Source organism: Histoplasma capsulatum, genomic scaffold, assembly GCF_000149585.1.
Source record: "Histoplasma capsulatum NAm1 scaffold_4 genomic scaffold, whole genome shotgun sequence".
NCBI lineage: Eukaryota > Fungi > Ascomycota > Eurotiomycetes > Onygenales > Ajellomycetaceae > Histoplasma > Histoplasma mississippiense.
Window position 1 is genome coordinate 1,318,322 of NW_001813979.1, and position 22,048 is coordinate 1,340,369.

Here is a 22,048-nt window from a genome sequence, read left to right on the forward strand (position 1 = left end):
CAGGTAGACAACGGAGATAGAGAACGATTGATATATCGCGAGAAAGAAGAAAGGACGGAAGGACGGTAAGGAAGGAAGAAAGAAAGAAAGAAAAGGAAGAGTTATAAATAGGCAGGGGAAAAACGAACTGCGAGAGAGCGAGAGAGACAGAAACAGAGTTTGAGGTCTCGCTGCTGTGCAGGAAGTATATCTATTAATACACACACCAGAAGCAGGCACCTCCTTGTCGTGGGATATATCTTATTTACCTTTATTCCCTTACTCTTCCTTACTTCTATCGTCACGCTCTTTCTCTCCAGGTTCTGCACTCGACGTTCTTATTTTGTGGCTCTTGCGATTATACACCATCAATATCCAAGCTCGATCCACACAGACCCAGTACCTGGGCATTATAACCCAGGGTAAGGCAAGCCACCTACATCCGCCAACACTGTCAACAACCGCCAATTCCAGCGAGGAGGTAGATATACTTTGCGCCCTCACATCCCCGTCCACAGCTGCCTACACGGCTCCCACCACGGCTCACTCCAACCTCCACCCCTCTTTCCGGGTCCCTCCACTCCTCGCTTGGGTTGCCTTATCGGGCCCGCTGCCGAGCCCGCTCGTGACACTCTCGTGACCAGAAGTTCTGCGGCCACGGGTTCAGCTGGGACCGGGAGAAACAGATAATCCGCTCCCGCGCGAGGCTCTGCCCTTATCGCCACTACCAGCCACGCCCATCGCCAACACCCGCCAGCACGCCAGCCCGCTTACCTCCACTGCCTCCACCTCTGCCTCTACCTCTACCTCCACGCCCCACGCTGTCGCCCTTACTCCCACCCCCGTCAGCCGCCATCCTCAACTCCCTCGCTCCTCACCATCGATCGCATCTCCGTCGCCATCACCACCACCACCACCGGCCATCGTCCGCCATCGCCTGCCGTCGCTCCTCCACCCTTCTCCACCCTCTGCCGCGCAGGAACAAGGCCAGCCGTCGCGGATGTGACTTTCCCAATACGCGGGGTCCGCTGCTTTTCTGGCGTCTGTGTGTCTTGTCTGTCTGTGTTTGGCTGTCGGTTCGGCCTGTCTCTGCTGTCTGACTTTCCAACCACGCCCAAAATAGCCACTCGGGTTGGCTTTTGACTTCGCTCCTCCTTCTCTCTCTCTCTCTCCCCTTCTGCCAACCAACCCTCCGTCGTCTCTCTCCGCCCAAAGTGAAGGAGGATCTGTCTCCTCTCCCGCTCCGCCTCTCTCTTTTAACTCCCTCAGATCAAATAACTTCTCATCGTCGTTGTCTTTGATTCTTTCCTCTTCTTCGTCACCCTCCTCCACTTCCAGCCCATATTTCATCCTCGCTTTTCCCCCCGAGTTTATTCAGCTCCCACGTTAGACCCGTTAAACTATATCTCCTCCCATCCTCTTTCCAGGTACAGAGTCCACTCCACCCCACTCTACTCTTCTCTACTCACTCTCCACGCCATTCCATACCGCACCACAGACTTTCTTTATTCCATGCCCGTGGCTATTCATCGAACTAACTCTGCGCTTGCTACCGTCGTAAAAAGGCAACTTCCTCTTATCGCCACCCCGTCCGTAAATCACACGCACCGTCTTAACAACCTTCCAACCTAACCAACGCTCGCGCAAAAGCCGATCGATCGCCCTCTGTAATAATACATCTTCTTACTCACCACCCACTGTCCTTTGACGAGATACCACGATTCCCGGTCATCGTTTGACACCAGGGCCTTGACCCATATTATTACTGCCTATTTTCGTTTTCATTTCCTCCGGCCTCTCGTCCCAGAGTTTCGACTTCATGCTCCAACTCTGAAAAACGAACGCCTGTCAAAAATCGCGTCGTCGCCGCATCCAACTCCAGTCGGCGGCGATCATCGAATAAGTCATCTCTACGATCCATTTATCCATTTTTGTATTTTACTCAACAAAAATTGTCCGCTCCCATCTCCCATCGCCTCTGATTCGCCTTGTGTGCGCAATCGACTCTCTCTTTTTACCTCAAAACGTACCACACTGACTGTTACTGCCCCTCCCACCTACTTACTTTCTTTAAATCTCGTGCCTTGTCTATCGACGCTTGTCTTGTGACCAGTACTCCCTTGGGAGTTCTACCGAACCAAAAAGATTGATCGGAAAGGTTTGACCCACTCTCTGGACAAGAGTGCCAAGTTGGCTGGCCTAACTCGCTCCAACCATGAATCAGATGAATGTCGCTGGAATGAACCCGGGAGCAGGTGGTCCCGTCGGTGGCATTCCCATGATGAACAATGGCTCTACAGCTCCGCGCAGTGATCCCAATGGCCAGAATCTTCAGGGAGACAATGTTATGCAATTAAACACCTACATCTACGACTATTTTCTGAAACGCGGCTATCACGAGTGCGCAAGGGCCTTGATTCAAGATGAATCGTTTACCATGAGCACTTCTCCTGCGTCCAAGTCGACACCATCCCACCGCCGCGATGGCGAAATGAATGGCGTTGACGGTGATGCAATGGCCACAGACTCCAAGGACGATGTGAATAAACCAAGAATACCCGATGACTTTCCGCGACCAAATATACCGCCAGGCCCTGGCGGAGGTGACGTGCAACAAACCCCATTTCTCCTGGACTGGTTTAACCTCTTCTGGGATATTTTCTTGGCCCAACGGAAACGAAGTAAGAACCCTGACGCGATGCACTACGTGCAACAGACCCAGGTATGTCCATATATACATAATTCTCTCGTCAAACGACTTTTTTCTCTCACGGTAATAATACTAATAAACGCATAATGCGATACTCCTCAGCAACTACTTCGCATGCAAAACCAACAAATGATGCGCCAATCACAAATCATGCCGGGGCAATATAACATACGTGGAGCCCGTGGTGGCATAATTCCTGCGAATATTCAAAAAACCATTTTGCAAAACCCAAATATGTACGTTCATATATATATATATATACATATAGACAATACCTAATTTCCACCACCCATTGACTAACTGTTTTATAGGACACCCCAGCAAATGGCGCAGCTGCAGAAAAATCAACAAATGCTCCATCATCAAATGCAACGAGAGCCTTCCGAAATGGAAATGAATGGCCATCGACCACAGTCGCCGTCTTCTGCTGAAAACGCTCCGTCGCCTTCAAAACGTCCTCGTCTGGACGGTTCGCAGGTAAATGGGATGCAAATGGCACCGAACGGGCGTGGGCAAGGGCAAATGCCTGGTCGTCCCGCCCACCAGGCCAATGCGATGTTGATGCAACATGGCATAAACCCGAGCAACTTGACTCCTGCACAGTTCAGTTCGTTCCAGGCGCAGAATCCGTCTGTACAAGCAAAATCTCTCCAGGTATATAATCAAAGCATGGCTCTACATAACAATCGCTCAGCAATGAATAACCAGGGGATGCCGAATGGCTTAATGAATACTGGAGTCATGCCAAACCAAGGGGACATGATGCCCATGCACGATAGTCAACTCTTAACAATGCATGAATACTACGGCGCAAACGGCCAAATGCCCCAAGTTCCGCGACCACAAATGCAAACGGCCGGCGGCGGGAATCATGCCCTCCAAGATTATCAAATGCAGCTGATGCTTCTGGAGCAGCAGAATAAACGTCGTCTGCTCATGGCTCGTCAAGAGCAAGATAGCATCACCCGAGGCGATGGCCAGCCTGGCATGCCTGGCCAGCCTAACCTGGCCCCTGGCACATCCCCGCAAGGAAGCCGTGCCGGCACGTCCCCGAACCCGAATGATCAGATGAAGCGAGGCACACCCAAGATGCCTCAGTCAGGTCTACCTGGTTCTCCTTCTGTTGGTGATGCGATGGCCCAGGGCCGTAGCTCTCCTGCTTCAATGAACTTTGGAGGACAGATGCCGCAAGAACTGGGTGGGCCCTTTTTCATGAACAAGAATATGCCAGAGGGTGTCGTTCAGAACGGAATGAGGCCGCCAAGTTCGAACCCGGCATTTAGTGGTCCTCAGATGGCCCAGCCTATGGATGCCATGTCGCGACCGCAAGGACCTGGTGCCGCTGGTAATCGAATGCCAAGTGGCAACTGGCAGAACCAGGGACAACCCATGATCCCACAGCAGCAACAAGTGGGTCAACAGCCACAACCAGCTGGGACCCCGCAAGAGCGTAATGCTATGCCACCACCTCAAGCACCCCCAGCAGGTGTTGCAGGTACTGGCAGGGCGCAACCTTCCTCTCCCCAATCCGGCGCGGCTCCTCCGACTCCGCAGCAGTCTAACAAGCCAGCGCCCAAGGGGAAGAAGGAACCTAAGGAAAACCCAAGAAAGGTAAAGCAAAAGTTCATATTTTCATCAATTCATTTTTTTAAATATATATATATATCAAAATAAAGGTTTAAGCGGACGCTAAGCTAACAAATCATTAACCAGCGTCCTACAAAGAAACCGTCCACAGCTAACGCCTCGAATACTGCTGCGACTCCATCCTCGGAGGCTGAACCCCCTCCGACTCCCACTCCATCAACTCCAATCACTCCCGTCCATCCGAATTCATTTAACAAAAACACTACCAACCCAACTACAAACCCTCCTCAGCCCACTTCCGCACCAGCAGCACAAAATATTGTTCCGCCACAGGATCCTAACCAGACATTTGACATGAAATCTTTCCGATGTAAGCCTTGAATCTCCTCCCCTCCCCCATTCCCCTGATTTTTATTTAAATCTGACATATTCATCACCACAACAGACCAACAATTACAATCTTGACTTCACCGCTCTAGATAACCCCGATATCCTAGAGAATTTCGACTTTGATTCGTTCCTAAACACAGATGATCCCAATGGATTCGCTTTTGACCCAACCATGTCATACCCAACTGATGGAGTTGAAGCGGGTGCAGGAGACGGCTTGTAATCTTTCATTTTCAGTCTTTTTTATTCGATTTGTCCACGTGGGGTGGGGGGATGGAGGGTGTTTCTGTTGATTATAACTCTCTCCAACTCTTTGGTTGTTTCTATTTTTATTTTATTTTATTTTTTTGGCTTCCCTTGTCCTTTCTTTTCTCATTCATTTTAACTAATATTCTCCTTATTCTCATTTTGAGTGTGTGTCATGTATGTGTGTGTGTTTCCCCTCCTTTCCGTACATTTTCTCTCCTTTTCATTGCTTTTTCTTTTGATATCTTAAAAAAGGAGTGAATTGGAAAACCATTATTGCTGCCGCTACTACTACTACTACTAGCAGCAGCAGTAGTAGAAGAGGCAAGAAAAAAAAAGGCGATTGCGAATTATATTTGATGGTTGAAATGTGGAAAAGAATTGATTTCCCTCCTGCATTATTGTTTATTTCCTTTCTTAATTTTTGGTTTTCTTTTTTTGGGCGCTGCTAAAATTCATACCCCAGCTCTCTTCTTCCCTCATTCTTCACCTTTTTCTTATTCATGCCTTATTCTGTTATGTTATACTTAAATTTTTTTTCTATTTAAGTCATCCGTCTATCTCTCATGTTTAATTAAAATACTGTTCTTGTCTATTCTTTGTCTTCTACCACTTCATTTTGTTATTATTATTATTATTATTATTATTACTGTTACTTATTATTACTATTACTATTATTATCTACTTCTTACTTTCTTTACATCTCTGACTTCACTATCTCCCTTTTTTCCACTGTCCTTCCTTTTCTATTTAATGTTTGATTTTTCATCTCATTGCTGTTATTTAGTTATTTAAGTTAACTCTTTTTCTTTTCTTTTGAATTGTGGTTTTATCATATATGTATTGATTGTCTGTCTTATACTCTTATTGCAATCACAAACACATCACACACATTTTCCTTTCTGGGATTTTTCATACTCTTTCTATATTACATCATTTGTATATATGTTCAACTCAATCAATCTGTTTTATTATGCCACTCTTTTCATCTCACTTCTCCCACTTTCTTTCTGTGTCTCACTTCCCGCTCCGCCTCTTCTCACAACTCAAATGTTTTTTATTATCTTATACTGCCATTATATATATATCTGTTGTGCTATCAGAGTTTATAGTGTACTAAGTAGTTAAGTATAGAGATGAAATTTATACTTTCTGATCTTCTATCGATCGCCTCTTCACTACCATGTATATATATATTATGAGTAGATTTCTATACATTTAATTGGTTAAATACACTTTATTTTATACTGTGAAGACTTGACTTTAGTACTAGTTTATAATCGACATAGATAGTTATCTCTGAGTTATCTGACTATCTATCAATCTACTCAATATCTAATTGGTTGGTAATAAAATAGAGAATGCTATCTGCCTACTTACCTATCTGCTAGATATTTGATTGATTGACGATTGAATTGAGAAATGCTAGCTGGATAGCTAGCTCTCTAGCTCCTACTAACCAAGCGGCCTGTTCAATATTCAATCAATCTCATGGATATTCAATCAATCTCTATGAGAATAAACATCACCATCTAGTTACCCATCTATCAATCAATGCTAACTTACTAGCTGACTACCTGTCGGCCTACCTGCCTATCTATCTACTTATTGATAACACTCACTAATGAATGATATATACCAATGATATCTGCCATGATATCTGCTATAATATTTAGTGATATCTAGCGATGATGATATATTGATCATATATACCGATGATATTTGCTATGATATCTGCTATAATATTTAGTGATATCTAGCGATTATATATTGAACAATGAATAATATGACTTTGCAATTTCACTCTGTCCTGCCCAGCGGCCATGTTTCATGAAGCTTCTACTACAGAGTGTTGTGCCTCAGCTTTTTCAACTCTTTGACAAAATTAAAGATGTCTTCATCTCTGGGATTTAGAGATTCATTTGCCCACCCTCAGAAGCGGGGTGGTAGAGGCAGGCTGCCCCTAGTAGTATTGATAATAACAGTAGGTAGTAGTAGTAGTAGATAGTAGCTAATCACTGAGAGAAAAAAGAGAAGAGGAAAGAAGATGGAAGAAGTAGTATATAAAGTGTATGTAATTAGACATAATGGTAGTGAGAACATAATAAGGAAAGAATAAACCAAGATATATAACTACTTCATCAACTGTATTAAACTTTAGCAGAATATAAACAAACACATCTTGAAGCACAGATAACAGCTCAAGACAAGAAGAGCTTCTCAGCATTATCATGAGCATTATCATCAGCATCATCAGATGCTACAGCTTTCAAGAACTAATTTAGAATCACAATAGATAAAAATTAAACAGTCACTGTCAAGCTCAAGAATCACAGCATCATTCAGCAATATCAAGAATGCACAGTGATATGAGTTAAATGAAGGATGAAGACAGTGATTCACAACAACCCAGGTTAGCATTGATATAATGATTATTGCCAGCCACACATCTTCAGGGATGGAGAGACAATAATATCGTAACTTCATCAAATATCAATAAGAATATAGCCACAGCAATTTTTCAAGATGATTTAACGCCAGCATATAGCATACCAAAGTTAATTTTACCAAGCTTCTCACAAGACGTGCCAGCATGCGCAACACTACCTTCCTCGCTCTTGTGACCCCAGTATAACGGCCCACGTTTTGTCGGCCATTCATCGATCAAGTTGGCTAGTGTCTGTAGGTGGCCAAACGTCGCAGGCTGAGGCCCCTTTGGAGGCTTAAAAATGATTGCGGTCGCGAACAGGGCCAGACATAAAGCGCCAACAGTCAAGTACGAGATCTGGACCGGCATCATGTTAAAGCCAGAATCGAAATAAACAGTCATCGAAAGTCCATAAAGCCAGTGTATCAACGGCTTGAAGCAGAACAGTGTGATTGACTGCCACGAGGTTCCCATCTTCTTGAGGATATTACGATCTCGCTTCAAGCCGCCCTCAGACGATGCGAGCCGCCAAGCTGCTTCATCATTGGAGCAATTAACATGAAGCTCAGCACAATGAAGTGCAAGTGTGATAACTGTCTGAAGCCCTGATACGAAGAAGAATGTCCAAGCAAAATATACTTGCTGGAAGTGTCTCACCATCGACGAACCAGCCCATGTTAAGGGAAGGGGTTTGACTGTTCGGAAGAAGCGACCAGCTGCTTTTGTCGCTAATCCCATTCACGAACCCCGTGCTAATAACAACAAAGATGATGAATTTTCCCACAGCAAACCCGGGCCCGCTGTGGCCCAGAGAGCCCAAAGAACCTTGCGAACCTCTGAGTGTGCGTAGTAAGCTGCCTGCTGCCTGTGCCGCGGAGGAACAGGAACTGTTGGAGCTGCTGTATTGTGCACACTTTGCATACATCGGCCAGGAATCCTGTGAAGAGAGCCTTCCAAAATGCAAGCTGCAACTGTGTCCAGAGGGAATAGCGAGAGAGATGATAGCGGCGCCACAGATGCGTGTCTCTGGCTCATCATAATAGCCACTCGAGCGATCCTTCAGAAAAACAAGCGATGAGGAAGAGTATGAGCCTATGATGCAACATAGCATAAACAAATTTGTGTACCATTTGTTAGGCCTCGAGGTGCGTGAGCTGGTCAACAGCCGAAAGTTGGAATTGAAGATGAGCCTACCTTCACGCTGTAATGCCCATCGTAGGGATATACCGTGAACATACCCATATATTTCGTTCACAAGTGTGCTGAGAAGGTTCAAACCGAGCGAGATAACCTCTCCGCGAGCTCCTTGCTGTCCTATATAGAGATTGGAAGAATAGAGGTGTAGATACCAACTGCTAGACAAGCAATCCCCAGAACTAGGCCCAGGTACAGCTCAACAATGCAGATATTTCTAGAAAACTCTCCTCGATTGAAGTACGGTCCCCTAGGTGACTGACTTAGCATTTCCACCTCGAATTCCACATTTGGTGACAGGTAAGAGTAAAACATCCCTTGAATGAGATCTATTGAAATAAATGGGTTAGAGCAACACGATCATTCTTTTCCAAGATCAGAAGAATTTGGCAAATTTGATGTATTATATGCTTTGAGGATGCATTGAGGAAGTCACAAATTCCATTGTCAAAGAGCTACCACTCTACTCTAACAGCTGGCACAGCCTCCACTCGAATCTGAAAGTGCACCATCATGCCACCATACCAAGCCACACGAAGATGCTGTTGGACGGGTTCCATTAGAATGCAAGGCAACTGAGCCATACTCCGTAGTCCGCAGGAGAGAAGCCTGGCCTAAGTGGTGCCAGCTGGTTGCACAGGCGACCACTCAAGCCCTTATCCCACGTGAACCCCCCACACTCACACATTAGCTGCCACTAGATAGATAATAACCAACCACGGTTTTATGAAGCCCTTGCATTTCTCTGAAGTGATAACTTGCAAATATTATACAACTTTACTACAGCTTAACTAACTATATTAACTATATATTTTAAATTTAGACAATTACCCTGTTCTGGCCTAGCATTGATTGCTTGCTTTGGCTTAGCGCTGGCACTTTAGTACGGGTTTCTTACAAGGGATATCTCTCTCCTCTTCAGACTTTACATCTCTTAAAAATAACAGTGTCCTGCTCGCTTATAACTATTCCATACAACTTCTATATACAATTGCAAAATTGCGAGATGTAGTAGCGCTTGAAGATAGAACAGAAATGACCAGCATTTGATGATGAACTATATATAGTTAGAACTACATACGTAACAAGAATCAAAGTTGTTTAACTACTAGATAAAAACTATAAAAGGGGATATAGTGATGTTAGCTACACTAAGCCTGACTGAGTAGCGGCAAGCCTCAGCAAAGGCAACTAACTCCCCATAACGTGATATCAGAGCTGTTTAATCACCTAGAATTTTCAAAGTGGAGAAAAAAAAAAAAAAAAGGAAAGAAAAAGGAAAGAAAGCCTGTATCAACAATAATAGAGGCTACGTAAAACCCACAGAAAGAAAAGGGGACAGTCAGCATTCTCCCGTACGAATAGTTACCACGCCTTTCCGTTCTGTTCTCTCAAAACTGAGGTCCTCTCCCTTCCTACCCCCTAGAAGATTTCGCCATCCTACTACTCCTCCTCCCTTTTCTCGATTTTCACACATTCCTCCAATGGAATGAAATCATACATAGCATCTGAACCAAAAGGATCAACACCAGGATTTTTCCCCAATGCGCCCTGTGCAGCATGAGAATCCACGGTAACCCCCAATTCAGATACACCAACAGAAACGGCGGCCGTAGCAGCCATCTGCTCCCACTTACGAATATTCTCCTCCGTCTGCTCTTTCGGATCTGCCCACTCCTCATCTTCCTTAACCATCTTGATCAAATAGTCAACCACTTGCTCAGCGCATTTCTCCTTGGCAATTTGCATCGAATAAATAAACTTGGATCGCCCAATGCTTCCAACCCGCGCAAGGAATGGATCATTCGGGAACCGAGCCGTCGCACTGAACCATGTATCAGGCCCATCCACTTGCAGCTCGGTCATGTGGTATTCTGGCTGGTCTATTGATAAAAGAGAGCATATCTCTTTATGATTGAAAAAAGGATGGATACGAAGATGAGGCCAGAGCTATCGGGCACGCTCCCTTGAGGAGCGTGCCAGCGGCCGGCACATCGTAGAATAAAAAGTCAGCAAAAGAAATTTTTAAAGGGGGCATGGCTCAGAGCGGGTATGTAAGGGGGGATTGGAGAATCTTTACTTTCAACGCGCTCGCACGGATTCCGATATTGGCTCGTCACCAATCTAAGATCCCTTGATGATATTTTCTCGTTTTTGGTCCTCGAAGCTGTGACTTCTGCAGTTGGTAGCCTCTGGCTCCTCGTAGGAATTGGCAACAAATTGGCATTCTCTCGTTTTGCCTTCTTTTTGGCCCTCTTTTTGGCCTTCTTACCCACTTGCTTCGATGGTCCAGGTGGCAGTAGATCTGCCCCGGACATAGTGCTTACATTTGATCTCCCAGCGGGTAGATCCTGGTCACCAGACAGTATTTTGTTTTTTCCCGCGTGTCGTTTCCGCTTAACTTGGGTAATCTGTTTGACACAAGTTAGCAACGGACAAAATCTTGGAAAGCTCCACTCGCGAAAAACATCATAGCATAATTGCTTCCCTGAGGCTGAAGAGATGGTTTCTGAATTGGTGCAGTTGCAGTTTCGTTGTTATTATTATTAACACTGTTCGTCAGTAAACTACCGGCAAACCTAACCCCTTGAAACAGTGGCGTAACTTCAAGGCTGGTGATTAAAAGACTATAAAGAGCTGCATGAGCAGAGGCATGTATAGCCTCAGTAGCTGTTTTGTAGAACTTATTGGCCCCGAAGCAGGATATCCCTCCCACGTCCACTTCATACCGGCATCCATCATGATGCGCGTATTTGGTATAGACTGGACGGGCTAGTTTGTTTTGTTCGCAATATTCTATTTTTCGGAAGATTCAACGTTAGCTTTCATCTTGTGTATGAAAGGGAGCCACAATTCCCCATAAGAAGAAGTAGATGATATCATACCCTGAAGTAGGGTAGTCCAAATCCACCCGCCAAGTAGCACCTGTGGGCCCGGAAGCTCAGGCAAAGTCCAGCCAGAATACTTCTCCTTCAAGCCTTCCAGAGCAGAACGACACGTCTCCGCCTTAGCAAGAAATTTATCCTCAAAAGCACCATCCCTCGAGACCGTGGCACCCCAGTACGTGAGAAAACCTCTCCAGTTCCCACCAGCAGTTCTTGCATAGCTGAAACTTGGGCGCAGATTGGCCACAATGGCGAGAACACCAAAGTAGAAGACGGCCTCGTTGAGGCCAACAGAGTCAACGTCCAAGTTCTCAAATTTTTGGCTCTGGGGCTGCTCGATGGCTGCTGCGGCCGCGGCAGTCATCACGTCATCAGCACTTTCGAGTTCGGTCATTTCCCCAGATTCAACGGGACTGCAACTGCGGCCATCAACGCTGCTACTCCCAAACATCTCAACAACAGCCTTGTGGTTATGGGACGGTGTTTGCTGGCGCCAAGGAGGTAGCAGTATCGGAGTTACAGGAGCAAATATCCCTCTACCTCCCGTGCTTTCAAAGGAGCTCACGTCAGGCCTAGGGGACCCCTGCAGCTTAGTGTAACTTGCATCAAGTAACCCAGGTCTGGCTGCATGCCCAGCGCATCCAACCTCTCCTGGGGGTGAAAAGGCTGTAGGTCTGCTATTTTCCTGGAGGGCACCCGAGCCAGCAAGTTTCAAGACCTGCTCTGGTAGGAGAGGGGGTGCTGACGCCCGTGGATTGAGATGGGGCTTTAGAGATTCTGCTGCTGAGTTGTGGGGCATCGCGTTCAAGGCGGTAGGCCTTGAGAGATTGTCCATTTTGCCGGATGAGACGGATAGGGGATCGAGGACCTTATCCGGTATTGAACCATCTTCTGGAAGTCGGTGTTGGTAGCTGGTCACAGAAGACAGTGACACGTTGTTTTGGGATATATAAGCTCGGCAGCCCGCATATTGTTTGGGGGAGTTGTCTGGGTAACAACTGTTCTGCCTATTTCCTGTGTCGTCTTGGGCTGAAATGGTTTGAGAATCCATAATGGAAGCTGAAACTGAGCCAGAAGCCAAACGTCGCGTCATACAATGCACTTAATGACGTCAAAGAGAATGTCGGAAACCATCAATGGTATTGCCTAGAACGTTCATGACTAGTATTCGGAAAGGGAAAACAGGAAACACGGTGACTGAAACCCTTAGGGGCAATGGATGTGAAGCAGTAGTTGACAGGAGACCAGCGATCGGGGAGTGAAGGCGCAAGCTCAACAGCCAACAAAGGGAATCTCCAAGAAGCAACAATCCAGTATCCGATATCATGTATCATGTATCACGATGGAAAGAATAATCGGGGGAAGATCCGCCCAGCGGAGCCTCAGCGGGTGGGAGGCAGGCGCAGCGGAGGCTTCGTTTCTCGCTAGGAAATAGTAAAGCATCATGGGAAGGCGGCAAAGAGGAGTCGCTATTGCAGAGAGGGGGCCTTTGCTGCCCAAAGTATGGATCTAATGAAGGAAACATCAAAGAGATACATCACAACACACCCTATGGATGCTATAAGCCCTAGTCCATGGTAGCTTTTAAAGGGTAATAAGGTGATAAAAATCCGTTCTGCCTTACCGTTCGAGTGAGGCCGTTAAAACTCGAAACGATGAGGCAGATAGAAAACAGAGAACAGGACGCCGGAACAACGAATAAGGAAAAGAATTAAAATAAATTTGAAATTACGTAAATCAGGCCATTCCACAGAATGGTCCCTTCGTTGTAGGAATGTTGCTGGTAACGAGTGTTGGAAGGGTGATGCCTTATCAGTAGTAGTAGTAATAATCCCGTATCCTCCCAGCCAATAATTTTTATATTGCCAGCTTTTACTCCCGTAAGTTGCAGACCTCCATCAACTGACAATTTCAACCCAACTGTGTGGGCCGTTTACTCTGAGTTTTCTGTTTCCCGTCTTGTGGCAGTGACCCTTGTTCTTGGTTCCAGGGCTTCTTCGAGTGTCTGCCGCGGGCTAACGTCCTCGGCATTCAAGCGAGACATTTTTTTGGTCGGTGAAGGGCTGTCAGATTTGTTGTCTTCTGCGATTTCCACTTGGTCCGATGTGCCGAGTCTTTTGCGTTTTGATTCAGCGGATGCCATAATGCTACTCTTTGATCGTCTGATCGTTTTTGCACTGTTCGTGAGTACCTTGTTAGAACCACGGAGGGGGGTGTCTACCTCACTCCCAGCGCCTTCTTTCTTCCCCTTCACCTTCGGGTTAGGGCTGAGCAGACTCGTCGGAAGGGGCGCATTTTCGCTTCCAAAACCCTCATCGCTATCTGATCGGGCACTTGATCCTGAGACGCCACGTACCCCCGGTTGGGGCAATTCCTTTAGCGCTCCGGGGCGGTTTGGGTGTTTAGAGTGGGATCGAGGAGCTCGAGGTTCCGCAGCTGCTGAATGTTTGGACGCTATAGGATGAGCAGAGGATGGCGTGTTTGTGGGTGCATAAGTACCGCTGGTCAATTTCCCTGGGCTCAGCGCTTCGATCAGCTGGTTATACTGTTCATCATTAATCGGCACAGAAACACTAGGCTGTTTACTGTGCTGTCCGAAACTGACACCTGTCATGTTGGATATGGCTCGACTACCATTCGAGCTTGATCCCGCGTAGTCTGGCATTGGCACATCATCCAAGGTCGAGCGGGAGCGCCGACTGAAGCCCGGCTCCCTGAAAGTATCAACGAAGGGGTCCTGGACTACAGGCTGCAAGGGCCATCTAGAGTCTCTCTCCGGCAATGCGGGCCGCGCCCAAGACGTCTGAGGGGTAGGATAAAGTCGGTGGTGCCAGGTTGTAAATTGCGAAGAACGGCCAGTATCCGAGAATCCAATTCCACGAGGCTCTAAGCGCGTTGGAGAGTGGGAATGGGCATCCTCTTGTTCCCGAATACTACCATAATCCACCCCAAGATTATATTTAAAAACGGGGCGGGAGGCTTGATGCCACATTCCCGGGTTTGGCCAGGCTAAATTCGAACCTTCTAAAATATCTGCAGTATAATGATGAGTTTCTGCCACGCTGTAAGGGCTGCCTAAGGGTCTGGCTTACTTAGTGGGGCATGTTGGAAAGAGAAGAAAACGAGATTTCTAACTCTTTCGAATGGTGGATTTCGATTGGGCCGAGAAAATCCTTCCGCGATTACAACTTTAATACGGCCAAATTCTTCTCCAGCCTCCCAGTGGCTCTGTTGAAGCATCTCTTCGTGGAAGGGGGGGAAGTGTAAACAATCCTGGTCGCCATTTTTGTCCACATCTAGTACACAGATCATTTAATTATTAGCAAGCTGCAAAAACCGCTGCTTAGATTAGCTATCGGTCTACTTACGAGAACTAGAATCTAGAACATGCTGTTAGCAAAAACGAATCAGAATAGTATATATTGCAGGATATCACATACCAATAACTTGAGGCCAACAAGTCCGCTGGTTGGTCAAGCTCCCACTTCAGGAAAAATATATAAAATTAGTATTGTATATCTGGGATCTACAACGTCGTTTAGTTCAGTTCACCGATTTGATACGTACGCAATGAAACGTCCATCAATGAGAACCCGCATCTCAAACATGACAGCGTCATCCGGCTGCATCAAGCTCTCCATCATTCTCGTGGGGTTCGGCTTTTTCCAGCTGTGGATAGATATCCTAAACGGGCTGCTGCGAGACATACTTGGGACAAAAGTAGTCAAGATAGGGGTGTAGCCAAAGATCCCCTGGGCGTAATTGGGTTGCAGAGGATGGGAGGTCGGATTAGCTAAAGTATCGACATGCATGTAGGGAGATTCTGGAAAAATAATGTATTCCCAGCGAAAACATCGCTCAGCCTTCGGTCTTATTATGGATGTCATAAAAAAAGGAAAAAGTAATATAGCCAAACTGGACGACGATAACTGACCATTGTCCCTAGTCACGAAGCATTGAGTCTTGAACTCCTGAACGGGCACTTTCGACCCCTCGGGGAAAAGGAGTATGTCCCAGTTCTCGAAACGCATGGCTGGAGAGGGATAATAAAAGATCCAACCGATCAAGGAATCTTTCATTCCCTATGCCGACGAGGAGGGGATGGGTATCAAGCAGCAAGGCAGAAATTGGACAGAGCAAACGTTAAGCAGAGCAGTTCACGCCCAAGAAGAGAAGAAAAAAAAAAAAAGGGGGGGGGGATGTTTTCGAACACAGGCCTATCCTTGCCAACGTGATAGTAGCGATGGCAAGAGGATGGAATGAGGGAGCTGAGCTGGATGCATGAGGAAGAGAAGAAGAAGCAAAACAGTAAACAGAGCAAATGGCTTCATTCTTATATGCGGAAGTCTCTGTGCCGGGGAATGCACGACGGAGGCAGGCGGTAGTCGCTCGGGAATACGCCAGGAAGGGACGCCAAAGCAGCAGTCGCACCCGTCAACAAATGGCTGTGGCAAGCGCTGCTCTCTGCGCACCCGGCAGCCGCAGATTCGGGGGCAGAAGCGGATGGTTTGCTTGTGGAGGTTGAGACTCAGGGGTTGAGGGAACAACAGCCTGACCCTTTCACTCTCGATTGAGCCCATGCAGGCAGTCCTGGAGGACACGGAGTCATCTGGCTGGGATAACATTCCGGGCACGGAGATTCTCCTTTGTCAGGCGCAACCATAGCTAAGAGCCATTGTTATTCTGTTGTCTAATGCACCTAGTTACTTCCGAGTTTTGCTGTGATGAAGCTCGATTGGATCAAACCATTGTGCCAGGCGCCCATCCTTATCACGAACAGGAGGGACACACCTGGGTAGACCTCTGAAGCAGAATTAACTACAAGTAACTAATTCGTTCGACGATGCAATTGACATAGCTTAGTTACATAAGATAAAGAGTTCATCAGCTCCAACTTCATCGGATTTTTGAGAAATTTACTTGTTTCATCTTGTAACCAGATCATTGTATGAATTAATTCTGAATCAGTATATTTAAATATATCATTCAATTATATACAATCAGTTCTCTCTCTCTCTCTCTCTTTCTCGCTCTATATATATATACACCATACAGACGTATAAGTGCCGAAAAAACAAAATATCAAATAGAAAAGCGAACATTCACAAAAAGAAACAAGAAATTCCATAACTGAGGGAAGATGAATCGAGAGATCTGTGATTTCTTCAGAGCTTAGAGGTACCCATCTAAGACATATATTTATATATATATATATACAGAAGAAAAAATGAAATAATTGAAAGAAATTCTCAACAACTGCAACTTTTATAGTATTTAGTTATATAAAAAAAAGTCTCTTCCTCAAAGCTAGCGCAATTTTTTCTTACATATAACTATAAACACTGTTACATGTACAGTACATGTTACATACAGCATATATGTAATCAACTTCCCTCAAGGCGGAGAAGAGGATAAAAGAATTCTAGAATAAGCAATTTTCAAAACAAAATTGAAGAAAGAAGAAGGCGAAAACGGAGAAAAAAGGAAGGGGGAGAGGGGCGGGTAAGAGGAAAAAAATAAGTATTTGATCATTACATTTCTCATTCATAATTAACAAAGCACAGACCTGGAGAACAAAAGATGATAAGCGATTTATGAAAGATGGAAAAAATAATAGCTCACAATTGTTTCAGGAACAAAAGCAACAGTAAAGTAGAAAAGAGAAGAGAAAAAAAACCATAATTGATTAAAAGAAGTCAGTCGAATAGGAAAAAATATGAAAGGCTTTCTTGACATAAGATATAAAATAAGCCGCTCATAAATAAGATAAAAACAGCAGAGAATATGTGTTGCACTTTAATTGTAGTGCCAGTGGCGAAAGAAGAAATTATTAGCTGTAGTAGCAGCAGTAATAGAACAGGTTAGATAAATAAGTAGAATAATCAAAGTGAAGTTAGAATAGAATAAAACGAGTTGCAAAATATTAAAGTAAACGAAGGAAGTCACAATTTCATACGCACACACAACAGCAATCTCTCTCTAACTCACACAAAATTAAAGTAAGCAAAAAGCAAGAGAAAAAGAAAATGGCAAGAGAAAAAAGTAGGCAATTTTGAAGAGAAATCACACTCATCAAGAGTTTTAAAGAGTAGGTAACATGAGTCGTTGGAAAATAATTCAAGAGGGGCTTTGTTTCAATGGATGGAAAATGAAGAAGGGGGAGGAAAGAAAGAAACAAAAAAAAATTGACAGAAGCGGCTTTTCCTTTTTGATTTGATACAACGCAAGAACCAAGACCAAGACCCATCCTTTTTGGAAAAAGGAACACAAAGAAACTCCTGCTGGTGCTTCACGACGAAAGGGACGCGTTTACTGCTAGAGAGTTACATAGTCACATTAGTAAGAAAAGTTCGTTAGAAGGTGTGCTGGGGCAACAGGGAGGAAGTGTAAAACACGTTCAACTTGAAGACAGGGAGGAATTTAGCGCCAACGTACCTTCATTGGCGCGAAACCACCACCATACGAGTGGGAAGGTGGCATACCCATGGAGGAATACATGGGTGGTGGCGGAGCGGGGCGATAAGGTGACCCAGCGGGTCCAGAATTGTTCTGAGAACGACCCCAGCTAAGCCTGACACGCGAGTTTCCAATTGGATATCCTTGCATCTGGTTGATGGCCATCTCAGCAGCGTGGCGCTGAACAAACTGGACAAAACCGCAGCCTTTTCCTGGTGGAATCTTGACATAGGTAATCTCGCCGAAGCCCTGGAAGAAAGAACGAAGTTCATCCTCGGTGACGTAGCCGGAAAGTCCTCCAACGAACACGGTGGTGTTGTTGGGATCTGTGAATTGGTTCATTGGCTGAGGAGCACCGTAGTATCCCATCGGAGGGCCACCCATAGGAGGAAACATACCAGCGGGGCCAGCTCCAGGCATACCCATTGCGCCAGGCCCAGCGCCAGCACCCTTGTTCTTGGGAGTAGCAGTGGAAATACGCATAGGGCGGTTACCGCAATATACACCTTGCATCTCAGTGAGGGCGCGCTGCTGGTCGGTCTCGTCGGAAAAGCGCACGAATCCATATCCACGCGACATGCCACTAATGGGATCCGTCATGATCTTGGCTGATTTGCAAGATGGGAAGCGACTCTGGAAGAGCGAGACCAGGACGTATTCGTTAACCTCCGGACCAAGATCACCAACGAAGATGGAGAACTCAGGGCCACGTTCCTCACGGCTACGGAAAGGTGAGTGAGTTAATGCGGTACAGAAGGTTGCACCAGAATTTGGAAGTGTACCTACCTGCGATCAGCCAGACCGCCACCGGAAGCCCAGTTGAGCTTGAAGGTACGCGAGGTGTTGGGAATGGGAGTTCCGCTCAGGGTCAGTGCCTTAGCTGCTGCAGCTGGGGTAGTAAAATCGACGAAACAGTATCCGGCGTTACTTCTAGGGATATCAATGTTAGAGCGTGAATTTTCATGTTGTTTCCTTTATTCTTTTCACCATCGAGTAGCACAAGCAGATTGGAAGGAGAAAAAGATTTAAAAGCAAAGCTCAGAAGTAGCGTAGCGCCACGTACCCAGAGAATTTGTCGCGGATCATCTTGACGTTAACTTGCTCCCCCATTTGGAACCAGAGGTTGCGGATGAAATTCTCATCAATCCAGGGCTCAAGCTCACCCATCCTAACCAATCAAAAAGTAATGAAAAAAATCAGCCAAGAAGCAATCCAAAATGGCATTAGAACCCATCGCATGCATTGCGCCACATAGAGGACAAGCAAAAAGAGTTAACAGGCGCAATCGAATTTAATAGCATACCAAAGCGTGGTTTGGCTTCGCCGGCCTGCTGAGCAGAGCCCGACGCAGGCTCGCCGTAAGCAGGGGCTTGAAAGGGAGCAGGAGAGGGATCCGACTGCCCAGCCATAGCAGATTCCGCGGGCGCAGGAGCACCAGTTCCGGCAGCAGCAGCATCAGCAGCGCCGTGCTGATTTTGGAAAGAATCGAAGTTCTGGAACGACATGATGATGAACGGTTGAGAAAGGTGCGAAATATGCGAATTATACAACACCAGGGAAGAAAGACTTAAAAGACGACGTGGGTGAATCGACGAAAATCGAAGAAAACGTAAGAGACGAAGTGCTAGGAACCTAAGTTGGGCGCAAGATGGTAGTCAGTATATGATTTCTTCAAGATTTCTGTTTTCAAGAAAATAAATTTTCATAAATTTTCATGATTTTTTTTTTTTTTTTTTTTTTTTCTGTTCTCCAGCGACAGGCAGTGTCATCACACTGGGAGTTTAAACAGGTCAAAGAATCGCTTCATAAGCTCAAGAGCTAATGAGTGCTAGGCAATTGTGAAAGAACACGAATTCCGTAGCAATTGCGACAAGCCATCGTTTTTGTGCGAGATGAAAAAGGGCGCCGACACAAAAGAAGGACACACAACGCACACGCACACGCACCTCTTGCGCCCAAATAAACCCTTGTAATGCGTTGGTATTCTTCGAACACGGCCGTTGCGACTTGAACTCGTAGGGGGTCGTTAAGGAGAGACGAGCGATGAACACCTGGTTTTTAAGAAAAGTCAAGGATCGACAAGGAAGGATAATTCACGTTTCTGCAGCGACAAATCGGGAGCAAAGATGGTTAGTAAATCGATCAAAGGTGATGGTGACGGATGAAAAGGATGAGGGAGTCGAGGGAATAGGTGGGGTGGTGGTGGAGGAGGAGGAGAAGAGAAGGGAGTGAATTGACCAGCGACACAATAATCGAAGAGTCAATCAAAAGAAACAATGAATCGGACCACGCGTCGAAAGCGACAGGAAGTGACAGCAAATTGTCAGAATGAAAGGAACACTGGGACTGGAAGGAAGAAAAACTGAAAACAGCGACAATAAACAAAGACAACAACAATAACGTTGAATGATAAGGGAAGGCGGAAAAGTGATGAAGGTGAATGAAGAGGAAAAAGTGAAGATGATGGACAAAGAGAGAGGAAAAGAGCGTCGAGTGGACGAAGCAAAGTAAGACTAAGACAAGCGTGCGGGGACGAGAGAAGGAAAAATGAAAAAAAAAAAAAAAAAAAAAAAAAAAAAACCACGGCAGAAAGGAAGGAAGCGGAGGAAGCGCCAAAGGAGGAAGAGAAAACAACGAATGAGTTGCAGGAGACGAGGCAGGCAAGGGAACACCGACTAGAGCAGCAGCTAGCAGCAGCAACTAACCACTCTCGGTCGGGTGAGAGAGGAAACGAGCCTTGGAAATTGGTGGTTGGGTGCGGCGTTGCAGGTGAGCTGCCAAGTGTGTTGCAACGGCGGGCGGTGCAGAGGGGGGGAAATTATACCACAGAAGCTAGAGAGTGAGATCGAGACAAGAGGGAGAGGGAGATGGATTGATGGAGATGTAGGGGGTAGGGGCAACAGAATGCACGGAGGAATGAAGCGAAGACCCGGGTGCCGGGTTGCCGTGGGATCAAAAACGATGAGGACAACAGACTCGCAACTCCACTCCCGTATGCCCATTGCCATGGCGATTGATGGTCTCTTGTGCCCTCGATGCCTTGGAAATATATGTGTGTATGCATGTGTGAAGGGTGGGGGGGGGCATATGGACGCTCCCTCAGCCAGCCACCTCTCGACAGACAAGCTACTTCTTCTCCATCATGTCCTTGCAGTCAAGCAGCCACTCTCGCAACCCGACATGACCAGCAAGATATCGCAACGATGGCGATGGCGATGGGGATGGGGATGCCAGATGCGCGATGAGGCTGACGCTGGCTGTGGTTGGCGCCCGCGATGCTTCTCGTCCGCTGAGGCTCTGCGGCGATGCGCAAATCCCTTCCACAGAGCTTCCACGGATGACGCCAAACACACGCGATCGAAAAGGGGGGACATGGAGAATCGCACAGAGGACCCAACACGCAGATGGAGAAAAGAACGAGGCAAGAAATGAAATGACGGAGAATCTGGTACTCACCACAGGCTGTATCTTTTCGAATAAGTTTCTTCAACTCCGAACTTGATCCCAGGGCAAGAAGTTACGATTTTCAAGGCTGCCTATACCAAATAAAATACACAGCAAAGAAATCTTGAAATGAGAAAAACCCTCCCCAAATGATAAAAAGGACGGATTTTGGCTCAGAGTTATTTTTCTCTTTTAATTGAGTCGAAGGAGGGATTGGACTTTTGCGCGGGTTTTTTTGTTGATCTGATAAAAGGCGACGGAAGAATTGGATTTTTTCTTTTTTTAACTCCGTGGTCGCGAAAACGGCAAACGATGAAGCCGACGACGCAAAAGATCAACCAACGAAACAGGGAGAACAATGTGTGTCCTTCCTTTGTCGACAGGGAGAGATGGACGGGGGGATGGATAGTGATGAGGAGGAGATGGGGGGAGGAGGCTTTTTTCCTGTAAAAAAAAAAAAAAAAAACCCGAATTAATAAAAAAACACCGAACGAAACTTCTTTGCCGGGCGGGGAGGGGTGATGGTGGGGCGCGAAACGAAAAGGGAAAAAACAACAAGATAATAAGATAATAAGAGCCTTTTAATGAACACAGCTCCGTTAATTAATAAAGCGAAAAAAAAAAGGGCCCCCCAAAAAAAAAAAAAAAAAAAAAAAAAAAAACACTAACCAGAAAATGGAGCTAACAGATGGAATGCAAGGAGAAGATGAACGATGAACGATGAACGAT

At 46.0% G+C, this 22,048-nt stretch overlaps 8 protein-coding genes across 8 annotated transcripts; 3 read left to right on the forward strand and 5 right to left on the reverse strand.

The window, feature by feature from the left end:
* Positions 1-2,203: 2,203 nt before the first annotated feature.
* HCAG_04404 (conserved hypothetical protein) lies at positions 2,204-4,889 on the forward strand (the record flags this gene model as incomplete). The annotated part of the gene is made up of 5 exons (XM_001540514.1): positions 2,204-2,701; positions 2,792-2,925; positions 3,001-4,300; positions 4,403-4,646; positions 4,756-4,889. 5 exons carry the CDS (start codon positions 2,204-2,206, stop codon positions 4,887-4,889), a joined length of 2,310 nt encoding a protein of 769 aa, XP_001540564.1.
* A 669-nt stretch (positions 4,890-5,558) lies between these two features.
* On the reverse strand, positions 5,559-6,567 carry HCAG_04405 (predicted protein; the record flags this gene model as incomplete). Its single annotated transcript, XM_001540515.1, has 6 exons — positions 5,559-5,561; positions 5,605-5,658; positions 5,805-5,835; positions 6,293-6,337; positions 6,479-6,501; positions 6,535-6,567. The coding sequence occupies 6 exons, from the start codon at positions 6,565-6,567 to the stop codon at positions 5,559-5,561; spliced, it is 189 nt and encodes a 62-aa protein (XP_001540565.1).
* A 546-nt stretch (positions 6,568-7,113) lies between these two features.
* On the reverse strand, positions 7,114-8,016 carry HCAG_04406 (predicted protein; the record flags this gene model as incomplete). Its single annotated transcript, XM_001540516.1, has 3 exons — positions 7,114-7,172; positions 7,466-7,876; positions 7,998-8,016. The coding sequence occupies 3 exons, from the start codon at positions 8,014-8,016 to the stop codon at positions 7,114-7,116; spliced, it is 489 nt and encodes a 162-aa protein (XP_001540566.1).
* Positions 8,017-8,546: 530 nt separating this feature from the next.
* HCAG_04407 (predicted protein) lies at positions 8,547-9,380 on the forward strand (the record flags this gene model as incomplete). Its single annotated transcript, XM_001540517.1, has 3 exons — positions 8,547-8,555; positions 9,019-9,199; positions 9,358-9,380. 3 exons carry the CDS (start codon positions 8,547-8,549, stop codon positions 9,378-9,380), a joined length of 213 nt encoding a protein of 70 aa, XP_001540567.1.
* A 597-nt stretch (positions 9,381-9,977) lies between these two features.
* Positions 9,978-12,470, reverse strand: HCAG_04408 (predicted protein; the record flags this gene model as incomplete). Its single annotated transcript, XM_001540518.1, has 4 exons — positions 9,978-10,417; positions 10,615-10,945; positions 10,972-11,330; positions 11,420-12,470. 4 exons carry the CDS (start codon positions 12,468-12,470, stop codon positions 9,978-9,980), a joined length of 2,181 nt encoding a protein of 726 aa, XP_001540568.1.
* Positions 12,471-13,352: 882 nt separating this feature from the next.
* On the reverse strand, positions 13,353-15,450 carry HCAG_04409 (predicted protein; the record flags this gene model as incomplete). The annotated part of the gene is made up of 6 exons (XM_001540519.1): positions 13,353-14,443; positions 14,512-14,715; positions 14,788-14,809; positions 14,860-14,884; positions 14,987-15,242; positions 15,354-15,450. The coding sequence occupies 6 exons, from the start codon at positions 15,448-15,450 to the stop codon at positions 13,353-13,355; spliced, it is 1,695 nt and encodes a 564-aa protein (XP_001540569.1).
* Positions 15,451-17,728: 2,278 nt separating this feature from the next.
* Positions 17,729-19,380, reverse strand: HCAG_04410 (conserved hypothetical protein; the record flags this gene model as incomplete). The annotated part of the gene is made up of 5 exons (XM_001540520.1): positions 17,729-17,731; positions 17,855-18,596; positions 18,662-18,805; positions 18,939-19,043; positions 19,106-19,380. 5 exons carry the CDS (start codon positions 19,378-19,380, stop codon positions 17,729-17,731), a joined length of 1,269 nt encoding a protein of 422 aa, XP_001540570.1.
* A 538-nt stretch (positions 19,381-19,918) lies between these two features.
* HCAG_04411 (predicted protein) lies at positions 19,919-20,107 on the forward strand (the record flags this gene model as incomplete). The annotated part of the gene is made up of 1 exon (XM_001540521.1): positions 19,919-20,107. One exon carries the CDS (start codon positions 19,919-19,921, stop codon positions 20,105-20,107), a length of 189 nt encoding a protein of 62 aa, XP_001540571.1.
* Between the last annotated feature and the right edge of the window lie 1,941 nt (positions 20,108-22,048).